Source organism: Gopherus evgoodei, chromosome 6 (assembly GCF_007399415.2).
Source record: "Gopherus evgoodei ecotype Sinaloan lineage chromosome 6, rGopEvg1_v1.p, whole genome shotgun sequence".
In the NCBI taxonomy this organism is placed as follows: Eukaryota; Metazoa; Chordata; order Testudines; family Testudinidae; genus Gopherus; species Gopherus evgoodei.
In genome coordinates, this window is record NC_044327.1 from 113607693 (window position 1) to 113619352 (window position 11660).

The window sequence follows — 11660 nt, forward strand, 5'->3', positions numbered from 1 at the left end:
TTTGTAATGACCCATCCACTCCCAGTCTTTGTTCAAGCCTAATTTCATGGTGTCCAGTTTGCAAATTAATTCAGTTCTGCAGTTCCTCATTGGAATCTTTTTTTGAAGTTTTTTTTGTTGAAGAATTGCGACTTTTAGGTCTGTAATTTGAGTGACCAGGGAGGTTGAAGTGTTCTCCAACTGGTTTTTGAATGTTATAATTATTGACCTCTGATTTGTGTCCACTTATTCTGGGCTAGTGTGTAAGCAAGGACTGGCCTATATCCCAAGATCTGTGAGAGCGAGGGATTGCTTACAGACAGCCCCCCAACCTGAAGCAAATACTCACCAGCAACTGCACACTAGCCCAGAATAAATGGACACAAATCAGAGAGAGTGGATGGGTCATTACACAAAGTAAAAACTATTTCCCCATGCTAATTTCCCCCTACTGTTACTCACACCTTCTTGTCAACTGTTTGAAATGGGCCATCCTGATTATCACTACAAAAGTTTTTTTCCCTCCTGCTGATTAGTCTCGTTAGAATTGGTATGGCCACACCCATTTTTTCATGGGGGGAGTGTGTGTGTCTTCCTACTGTATTTTCCAGCGCATGCATCCGATGAGGTGGGTTTTAGCCCACGGAAGCTTATACCCAAATAAGTTTGTTAGTCTCTAAGGTGCCACAAGTACTCCTCATTCTTTTTTCAATAATTAGGAAATGCCAGAATTTAGGTTACTTATGTATTGCAAATTCTACGCCATTGCATTATGATGCGTTATTTATTGAATGATCCTACACTGTTCGTTTTTTTCCCTTGTTATCTCTACCTGATTTGGTTCATAGGATGGACAGTGCTCAGAGAATGAGGCAGCTGTTTGATATTTTGTACTCCCCATTCAGTTAGTGGCCCTCCCTCCCTTATTTACCAGATACCATCCAAAGCCTCCAATGAATTCAGAATTATTTATTTCCTCATGGTCTTTTCTAGGACACTCACCACCTTAGTATGTGAGTGCCTCACAAACATTAATGAATTTTTCTATATTGCAAGATGGGAGGCATCCATTTTACAGATAGGGAAACTGAGACACACAGATTTGCCTGAGGCCATATAGTGAATCAGTGGCAAACCTAGGATTTGAACACACATTCCTGATTCCCAACCCTGTCCTCATTCTTTCAGACCATACTGTCTTATTGCTAGAGCTGCTGAATATTCACAGCTCACATTGACTTCTGTTGTAGCTGTGAGTGCTCTGCGTATCATGCCCCAGGTATCTTAAGTTGAACAGAGCAGGAATGAGGAATACTCAATTAGCAGCAAAACGTTGGTTTAAGTAATTTGTTCAGCATTATATTGAAAGACTGTGGCAGAAGCTGGGATAGAATTGAATTCTCCTGTATGTCATTCACCAGCCTTAACCATAAGATCATCTTTCTCTTCTTACAGTACCCTGCCTTGGTTTCTACACATTATCCAACTGCTAGACCAAATGAAGCAGGGATCTTACAGACTAATTCATTACTTGACTGTGATTCATGCATAGCAAGCAGGGAATCTTGTGCACTGAATGAAGCCATGATTCTCTGGAAAACAGGCTTTAACTACCTGATCACATACTATCAGAATGAATGTAAACAAAGCTGCAGAATTACGGATGCACAGACAACCCAAATGCCTTAAATTCTAATGCTCAACTCTGTAAAATAACAGAGGGGCAGCTGTGTTAGTCTGGATCTGTAAAAAGCAACAGAGTCCTGTGGCACCTTATAGACTAACAGACATATTGGAGCATGAGCTTTCGTGGGTGAATACAAAGGGGAATATTTGCCCATGAAAGCTTATGCTCCAATACGTCTGCTAGTCTAGAAGGTGCCACAGGACTCTCTTTAGTAAAATAATCATTTTTAATGGGTTTCTTTTTATGGGTGGGGGTTTTTTTTGGGGGGGGAGAGGGGGTTTTCCTAGTCTTTTAAAAGAAAAAGATAAATTATTTTATGTGCAGCTGTATCATCCCCACTATCCTGCATCACCTGGTGTAGGGTTTGAATGCTAAACCTTCAGTTGTTCCACACAGCTTGAACCACAGGACTATTTGAGTTTAGGAAATTATTCCTCAAGATAACAGAAGTTGATCAAGGGAAGTCTGGCCCAGTGCGCACACGCTTGTTCTCCATTTCTCTTCTCTCGCCCTCCTATCTTAATACAGGAAAGGGAGGGGGAACCAGGCCCAGATTGTGCTCTCTCCACCCTCATCCCATTGCCTACCCAATCTCCCTGAAGAGTGTGTCCACTCCTGAGATTCCCAGTGCAGTCTGTATTACTGTTGCTGCTGTGGCAGCGATGTGGGCCAGACTTGGATTAGAATGTTTGTATTCAGGGGACTGTTTTGGCATGCTGCTAACAGATGTGACAGAAGGGAAATTGTGATTTATTTATTTATTTATTTTTTCATTTATATCTCAGCTAAGCCTGAACAAAATTGCATGGGTCAAAGAAAAGGTACTTTTCTAATCCTAGGATGTTCTCCCTGCTGAATTTCAAAGGCCAACTGCAAACAATGGAGGTGTTAGAGCATCTCAAAAAAGGTCATAAGAATCTTTTAATGGGAAGTGTTAGACAACCTAAATATAGGGTTATTACTCTTAGGCTAATTTTGTATCAATATTCAGATGTCTAAAAATCTGGTAGTCTAACTTTTCCTTACATTTCAGCTGGACACAATATTCTTTGTGTAATATCTTATTAAGCTGTGTAAACCAGAAGGTCTGAGTTGAATTGTGACGGTTTCTTTTTTTAAAGCAGCCTAGTAAAAAAAGTCTTTTTTTTTCTATTCTTGATTTTAGGCTATGGAGTTACTAGTAGAGAAAGCGATCAGCAGTGCTTCTGGACCACAAAGCCCTGGGGATGCATTGAGGAGAGTGTTTGAGTGTATATCTTCAGGAATAATCCTTAAAGGCAGGTTGCGCTTGTTTGATACAAATTTTAGATTTTGCCAAGGGCATTTATAAGCTCAGCTAAAATGTATATTATAGTTACTACATATAATCGGTATATGTGGACTCTAGTAATGGTAACTAGCCGTATTGTTGTAGGTGGTCCTGGCCTTTTGGATCCTTGTGAAAAAGATCCTTATGATACACTTGCTTTAATGACAGACCAGCAACGAGAGGATATTACTTCGAGTGCACAGGTAATGAACATAGCCAAGTGTGGTAGTGGTGGTATGCTGAAATATTGAAGACCTTTCTCCTTCAATAGTAAAACTTGGGGGAGGGGGAAGGGGAGATTGAGTAATGTAACAAAAGTTTGAGTAAATGCACAGATATATGCTCAGTTTAAGGGCTGAGTACTCAGGTGTTCTCACATAATGCTCAGTGCACCTATTAGAAACAGGCAGTAAACATGCCTTGCTGTTCCCTAATCCTGAGGGCACTTGCACTGGGGATCAAAATAGCTCCTAAATAAGGATAGCCTTTATGATGGCTTTATGCCCGACAAGGATTCCCTTGTGTGGGAAGTATTCCAACTGTACGTTTGGTGCAGTTGTAAGTCAGCTTTATGGCACAAAGGGTACTTTGTCATAAACTAAGATGTGGATTTAAGATTAGCTGTTGCTACTGCCAAGATTAGGAAAAAGATTACTGCAGTTTCAGCCTTTTGTACTTGCATGGATGTTCACGCTTGTCTGTCTCTTGTCAGTCTAAATGACTGTATCTGTTTAAACTTAAAACTATATTGGATTGAAAAGGATTACTGTAGATACATTTGCATAAACTTTGATTTATTTTTTAAAATGTGGTTTATGAAAAATGTTAACTGCCTCCACTGTCATATTTAGGTTTAACATTTGTTTCTGATAAAAGGTTTTTGTTTTTTCTCCCCCTCCCCCCTCTGTTACCAGTTTGCACTGAGACTCCTTGCATTCCGTCAAATACACAAAGTTCTAGGAATGGATCCATTGCCACAGATGAACCAACGTTTCAACATTCATAACAATCGTAAAAGGAGAAGAGACAGTGATGGGGTCGATGGGTTTGAAGCAGAGGGGAAAAAAGACAAAAAGGATTATGATAACTTTTAAAAATGTCTGATGTCAGTGTTAAGACAGAAAGTGATAATAGGAGTCCATTTGTTGCCTGACTTTCTTTTATTCATAATAATGTCTGTTTTAAAACATCCAAAAAACAGATGGAAGATCAATTTTGCAGAAAGAGAACTTACTTCTTCTGTGAAGTTCTAAACTTTAATGGATGTGCAGTATCAGACAAATTATGGATGTAAAGATACCACAAATGGAAATTGTGCTCTGATTTAAAAAAATTATTAGCTTATTTTTTTCCCCGTTGTGTTTTTTTTAGACATAGGTTACTAACTGTAGTAACTTTCCTATTTTTTTGTCCTTTTTATTAACTAGTCACTAGTGCATTGTCTTAAATCCTGACTGTATTTAATGCAGCATTTGTGCTTCAGTAGCTATGAGTATTTTGATATTTTATTTAGAAGTTTTGTTTGCCTTATACTAGTTGTATAAGTTACTGTGTTATAGATGGTATATAGTTTCCCTCCCACTTAATATTTTACAGCAGAACTTTTGTTTGTAAAGTGAGACTGCAGGATTTTGGTTTTTTTCCTAAATGTGAAGGGTTACAACACACAATTATCCTGCCGTTTGAGTGCTCAGAATTAAATGTTTCTGCCAATCTTGTGGCATTTTGTCTCTTTAGTGTGATATAATGGTGTAATTAAGACAGATTTGTGTTAATCTAATCAAGTTTGCTGTTAGTTGTGCATTAGCAGTATAAAAGCTAATATATACAGTATGGTCTTACAACAGTTTTAAAACAGCTACATAATTGATCAAAAATGCATGACATTTTTGTTTTAATAGAAGGGCTTTTAAAACTATCATTTTAGGTTTAATGCATAGGTCTTTGTATGACTGACTTTGTGACATAGCAGGGCCAAAATAAATAACTTTCTGAATTTTTTTTTTCTTAAGATGCTAGTAAAAGAGGGCATTTTCCCATTGGGACAAAGTTGGCAGTTGTTTTCGAACAGCTTTGTCAATGTGATAATAATGCCATTTCATTAACCCTTAAAATAGATGTTTGCCATATCAGTGCCTGTGAGGTAACTCCTAGTAGCTATTCCTGTATAGCTATTTTTCTGTGATTTTTTCAGTAACTTGAAAACTAAAACTAAAGTGGATAAAGTATTGCTGACAAAGTGAAGGTTATCAAAGAGAAAAACCCAGAAAATTATTTGGTGTGGCCATAGTGTATGCTTATGTCTTCTTCAAAAAGCTAAATATTATAGCAATGGTATAAGTAAAATTACATCATACTGTTGATGTATGCTCCAGTACACAGATGTGATTTGTTGTCACAGCACTACAGTGGGATACGTAACAGTGAAATACGCAAATAAAAGCTAAAGTTTATGAAATGACTTTAACATTCATTATACACTGGAAACTGAAGTTCTGCTCTTTGTTTGCTGTGCACTATGCTTAGCTGAAGACCTGAAAAAATACATGGGTTTAATATTGACTATGATAACATTCCTTTAACTATTTTACAAATGACTGTAGGAAAATGTCAGATATTGCAAAGAACACTGGTTTTCTTGATTGAAAATTCCTTCAAAGCCTTTTGTTCCAATTCATCAGGTCGAACTTATCTTTGACCTTTTAAGTGATTAATAATTTTGCTTGTCCTTCAAAATATACTGGAGAAATTCCAAAAACATTTTAACACAATGGACCTGTGGAATGTAAATACAATATTAATATAGGAGCGGGATCTTGTGTAAGTTTAAATATACAATATCCTGTGAGCATCAAACACTGCAACTTAAAAAAATTAATACAAAGATATTAATGGTCAGCAAACAAAATAATGGAAAGCTTTCCTAATACAGAAAAAGATTCCTTAAAAATAGTTTCATATGGGAAATAGAGTAACTAGCATGTGCTCAAAAATTATTTTTAACAAAAGAGGATTGCCCTTGCACTAATTTCCTTTGTGCTACTTTGGCACTCCGTTCAGCAGTATGTAGTTGCCCAAGATCCTCTACCTTTAAAAAGGAAGAAGTTTTGCTGCCATGGTGTTCAATCAGTCATTGCCATTTATTATTTTGGAAGTTGCTTCATGTCTTATATTTCAGTTGCTGTTCATTTGGCCATTTTAACTCTCTGTGAAAGTTTCCTACCCAAATGAGAGATGCTGTCAGTTTAGTCATGTGACCCTGTTCTTTAGGATGAAAAGGTCAAAGATAAGTTTTGGATTTCCTGCATTTTTGTTTCACTAACTTATACCTCTTAAACAGTTTCTGGATGTTTGAAATATTGTATACTTGAAGTGATTCCCCATTAAACATGAAACTGTGACCTTGATTTTTGTAGTAAAGAGTAGATTTGCAGTTTTGTTTTTCCTATCCATTATCTATGGATTATTTTAACTTGACAAAAATTACTGGCTTGTGCAGAATTAAGAGAAGGAAAAAATCAGACAATTTGAGGTTTTTATTTTTAACAAGCTTGTAGAAGCTTTTGCATTAAACTGTTTAATCTACTAAATCCTTTTTTATATGCATGCATTTACAAAAAACACCTAAAACTGGTTTGCAAACTTACAAATAATACCTAAACTCAGCATTTGACTATTCAGTGGAATAATCATTGTTAAACTGAATAATATTGATAATATATTGCATAACTACTTAGTAATATTTACCTTCTTTGAGTAGTGTCCCTATAGGTGCTCCATTTCAGGGGTGCATGCACCCTTCCACCATTGATTATTCTGATGTATTGCAGCATTCCTGGGTTTTAAGAGGTATGTTTCTGGCTGGAGCCAGTCTCAATAAGTGATGGGCATCCTTGGTGCTCCTTTGTTTGGGAGATAATCACAGCCCTAGTAAGTGCAAAATTTGCTCATCTTTCAAGGCCAGATCTCAGAAGACCAGAAAGGTCAAATTTAAACTTTTAATGGTGGAGCAAGCATTAAGATCAGCTTCTGACCCATGTACACAGAGCTTCCAGTACCACTAGTGCTTCATCTATCTCAAGACAACACTCACTGAGCATCTCTGGAGATTCAAGTATGCAAGTGTCATCCTCAACCTCTGGGAATGTCTCACCAAAAGCCTTGGGAGAGGGAGCTTCTGTAACAGTACCTTCAGGTTCGAGAGCTGTATTATCGAAGCCTTTGACCACCAATAAAAAGAGCACCTGTTCCACTATGAAATGTTGATCTCCATCTGCAAGAAGGTCCTGGAGACCTCAGGTCTCAAAGGGTCCCTGAGGCTTTGAATGGCTTTGCTACCATGAAGGTTTCTAAAGCATATTCTAAGAGCAATACCTTGCAACAGGATTCAGTACTGAGGACCTCTTCAGCTATAGATAACCGAACCTAGGCTAATAGCTGTGTTCTCAGACTCAGTTATCCTTTCGGTACCTGTACCACCATCATGTATTGCAGGAGTACCAGTGGCATTTGACCCTGATCTTTCTCATATCAGGGTTGTCTGTACCATCAATACCGAAACTGGCCTCCAAAGGAAATCATCAAATTTCCACCAATATACCATCGGTATTGCAGGAGTTTAATACTCTTAAAGACCTCCTGGTCTCCACTGAGCCAAAATCTGTTACTTACTGGTACCACTCATCATGTGGTACTGCAGTCTGCTAGGTCATCAGCTCCACATTTGTCATTGAGCAGTCTTTCTGACTTCAACCATACTGGGCAAATAGTTAACACCTCCCCTGGAATATGTTGAGGAGAGCCCCTCTGACTCACAAATTTTAGTATAGGGTTCTTCTGTATATTCTAGAAGGCATAATTAACCTACATGTACTGATACTGTGGAGGATACCAGACCTCAGCTTCCACCCCCTTGGTATGATCAGCAGAGGCTGCTCCTACTATGCACTAGTGGCCTTGTTGGGATCCTTGGCCCATTTACTGATAACAATTTAGGTCGGCATCGACAGAGGCATCCTTCTAACCAGAGAAGGAGACTTTTGAGGTGCAGGAGGAAAGGGCTGATAGAGAGGTGATACTAATATTTCATCACCAGATGAAGCTGTCATGCGTTAACCTCCTTCCATGGCAGATCAGCTTAGGATGTTTCAAGAGCTGATGAAACGTATTGCCTATGTGCTTCAAATTCCATTACAGGAAGTCCAGGATTCCCACCATAAGCTCCTGGACATTTTACACACCTCGGCCTCTATACAGGTAGCCATCCCCGCCAATGAAGCTTTGCAGGAGCCTGCTATAAACCATCTGACAGACTCCAACTTACAAGCATGCAGATAAAAAGTACTAGGTCCCAGCAGGGATTCCAAGTTCTTATTTTTTTACCCTATACTGAACTCTTTGGTAATAGAAGCTGTCAATGAATGTGGTAGACAACACAATTTTAAGTCTATCCCTTACTCCAAAGACCACAAGAAACTTGACCTCTTTTGATCATAAGTTCTACTCAGCCCCACTACAGTTTTGAATGAAGAATCACCAGGTACTTATGTCAAAATATTATTTAAACTACAAGAAATTTAATTCTTGTAATGAACACCTTCAGAGAAGCATGGGAGCAATTCAGGGCTATCTTACAGGAAGGTCAGCTTTTGGCAAAAACAATGTTACAGATCTCTTTAAATACTAATGGTACTGCAGCACAATGCACATCACCATAATTGTGATGCCACAAGCATCTTGGCTGCAGCTTTCTGATTTCCCTGGGGAGTTGCAAAGTACTGTTGAAGACCTTCCTTTTGACGACGATGAACTGTTTGTTCAGTCTACCAGTGTCTCACTTCCCATTCTCTAAAGACTTGAGGACCATGCTCAGATACCTCAGGATCTATATACCTCTGAACATAAGATGATTTAGCAGGTCTCAGACTGCACAGAGGTTTTGTCCAGCCCATTTTCTATTTTCTGTAGGCCGCCCGAGCCACCGACCAACAAAGAGCTGCCAGCTTCTGTGTCAGCTACTTTTTCCTCAGTCATCAGTGTCTTCCAAGCACCAGTGTTGATGGCTTGGTCAGAGTCTCAACTATCCAGTCGACCAGGACTTACTGCTAGACTGTCCTACCTGCCATTCCTCTTTTGGATACCATCTGTCTGAATTTCAAGCTGCATGGGAGAGCATAACATTGGCCAAATGCGTGTTGGAAGCCATAACATCTAGTCGTTCTTCGAGTTCTTGCTCATGTCTGTTCCACATTAGATGTGTGCACATTGCTGCTGGAGATTCTTCCCTCAGTGGTATGTTGGGTCGGCTCTACCACCCTCTGGTTCTGCATGCTTATGCGCCAGTATAAGGGGCACAGCCAGCTCCGCACCCTCTCAATTCCTTCTTACCACCCATGACAGTTGCTGGAACATCTCCCCTTGCTTTGGCAAGGTATTTTTCAGTGGTTTTCTTCTCTGTATCTTAGTTTTAGTCTAAGTATAGCTGTGGTATAAATATTGTAAATAGTATTAGTCCCCTACTTCATTACAGAGGGGGCCAGGCATTCCCTAGCCTTCAAACCTTGTGCCTTTGGAGCGACCCACACCCCAGTTGTCTGAAGTATCTGGGGCAGAGTCACATCAGAGGGCGCTGTCAGATTTGTTGGGACTTTAAGCCTTATAGGAAGAAAGAGAGAGAGGCTAGACAGAGGGCTATCCTAACGGAAGCCGCTCTTAGACCAACATCGGATCCAAGCCACTTGGATTCAGCACCAGATACTTGCATCAGTTCAAAGCTCCCAGGGCCCTGTGCGTTTCCCTGCACTGTTCTCTATCTTTGGTGCCTGAAGAAATATAAAAAGCAACGCTTTGCACTCTACAATGCCAAAGAAAGGCAATCAAGGGGAAGGCAGGGGAGTGTGACCTGCATTGGGCCACTCCCAAGCCCCCTCTTTCCCTCCCCCTCCGGTCCCTTGGCAGCACCATTGACTTCATGCAGAGAGTAGTTGAGTCCTTTGCGGGACCCTCTACCGATGCCAGGATGTCATTGCTGCGCCAGCGGAAATCATGATGCCTTCTATCCTGGAGGCCTTTGCAGTGTCCAGAGACTTAACGCTCCCAGTACCACCGACTCTGATTGGACAACTGCTGGCTCCGGTGTGCCTGAGCAGGAGAGAGCATGGTGCTCTGAACTCCTTCCCGGCACTGGGTCCTCGGTATCTTCCAGGGGCAAGCCAACCCTACTTTCTTCTGCAAGGTCATCTGTGGCACCAGTCCCCATACTCTTGACATCAAACGGCAGAAGTGAAGAGTACCGCTCCTATGTGGTCATCATGGGAGGACTCTTTGTCAGAGTCTGAGGTGGAGCCCTACACTCATCCCAAGGACCACCATCAGTATCCATCCTACATACCACCAGACCCCTGTGCAGGTCCCCTCTGCCAGTACCTGGCCCAGTGGTCAGTGGCCTATGCAGTGGCTGATCTGGAACCCATGAGGGGTTCCCCAGGTACTGGGTCTGTCATCTCACCAATCATACTTGGTTACTTCTAAGAGATGGGCCCCCACACTACTTTGCTCGGCACCGGAACCTGATTCTGATACCAAACCCAGTACCAATACACAGGCCTTGGGCCCCACGGTGAGAATTGAGACTGAAGAAGAGGAGGAGGCTCATCCTCCAGTACAGGCCTCTTCCTTTTCCCATATGGTGCTGTCTCGGGACCAAGTGACTTGGTGCTGGAAGATGACTTTAGAGCCCATCAGGAGCTTCTAAACAGGATTGTGATTAACCTGGGTCTAGAGGTTGAGGAGCTCCAGGAATCATCCCACAGCCTCACGGTCATTCTGGCTGCAGCAGCTCCATCTATGGTGGGCTCTGCCCATTAACGAAGCTATAATGGGGTCCAGTCAGTGCCCTGTGGCAGACTCCATCTTCTCTCCTTCCCACTTGGAAAAGGGCTGAAAAGTAATACTGTGTACCAGCCAAAGGGTACAAGTACATGTACTTGCACCCTCCTGGGTCCCTACTTCTAGTGGCAGCCCATGAGAGGGATAGATAGGACCAAACAAAACAATGCAAAGAAACTGAATCTGTTTGGGAGAAAAAAATTATTCGACGGGTGGACTACAGCTGCATATCTCAAACCAGCAATCCTTTCTGGGGAGATATATTTAAAACTTGTGGGACTCCCTGTTGACATTTCAAGACTCAGTTTTCCTGCTGGGGTCGCATAGGTACTCCAGAGGACCCAAGCAAGCCTTTTGAAGGTGCACCCAAGGGCGCTATACCACTTCCTGTTCTGGATCCTGAGATACACATCCCCATTGGTTTTGGACCAACTTTCCCACTTCAGCTCATCATGGTTTCTCATTACGTTGGACTGCTGGGTACCAAATACAGTGCAGGTTTTGGCCTTCAGTTTTCATCCCTCCCCCTCCCATGCACCCCTTATCCACATCCATCTTCAGAGACTGTTCTCATGAGCAACTCCTAAGTCAGGAGATACAAACTCTCCTATGGGTGGGGGCTGTGGAAGAGGTGCCTCAAAGCTTGAGAGCGAAGGGGTTTTAGTCCCTCTGTTGCCTAATCTCAAAGGCCAAGGGGAGGAGGGGTCTTTGCCCCATCATGGACCTGCACCGCCTCAACAGTTATCTCAAGAAATAAGTTTCACAGTTTTCTTGGCCTCCATCATTCCCTCCCTGGAT

General features: G+C 41.3%; 1 protein-coding gene across 2 annotated transcripts in view; it reads left to right on the forward strand.

The window, feature by feature from the left end:
• ZFR (zinc finger RNA binding protein) overlaps window positions 1-6382 on the forward strand; it is a 51679-nt gene extending 45297 nt beyond the window's left edge. For both annotated transcript variants that reach the window (XM_030567539.1, XM_030567540.1), the window contains exons 18-20: window positions 2832-2943; window positions 3081-3178; window positions 3890-6382. In XM_030567539.1, the coding sequence (XP_030423399.1) occupies window positions 2832-2943; window positions 3081-3178; window positions 3890-4069 (390 nt within the window). In that variant the 3' untranslated portion in view covers window positions 4070-6382. The remainder of the gene's footprint in view (window positions 1-2831; window positions 2944-3080; window positions 3179-3889) is intronic.
• The last annotated feature ends 5278 nt before the right edge of the window (window positions 6383-11660 follow it).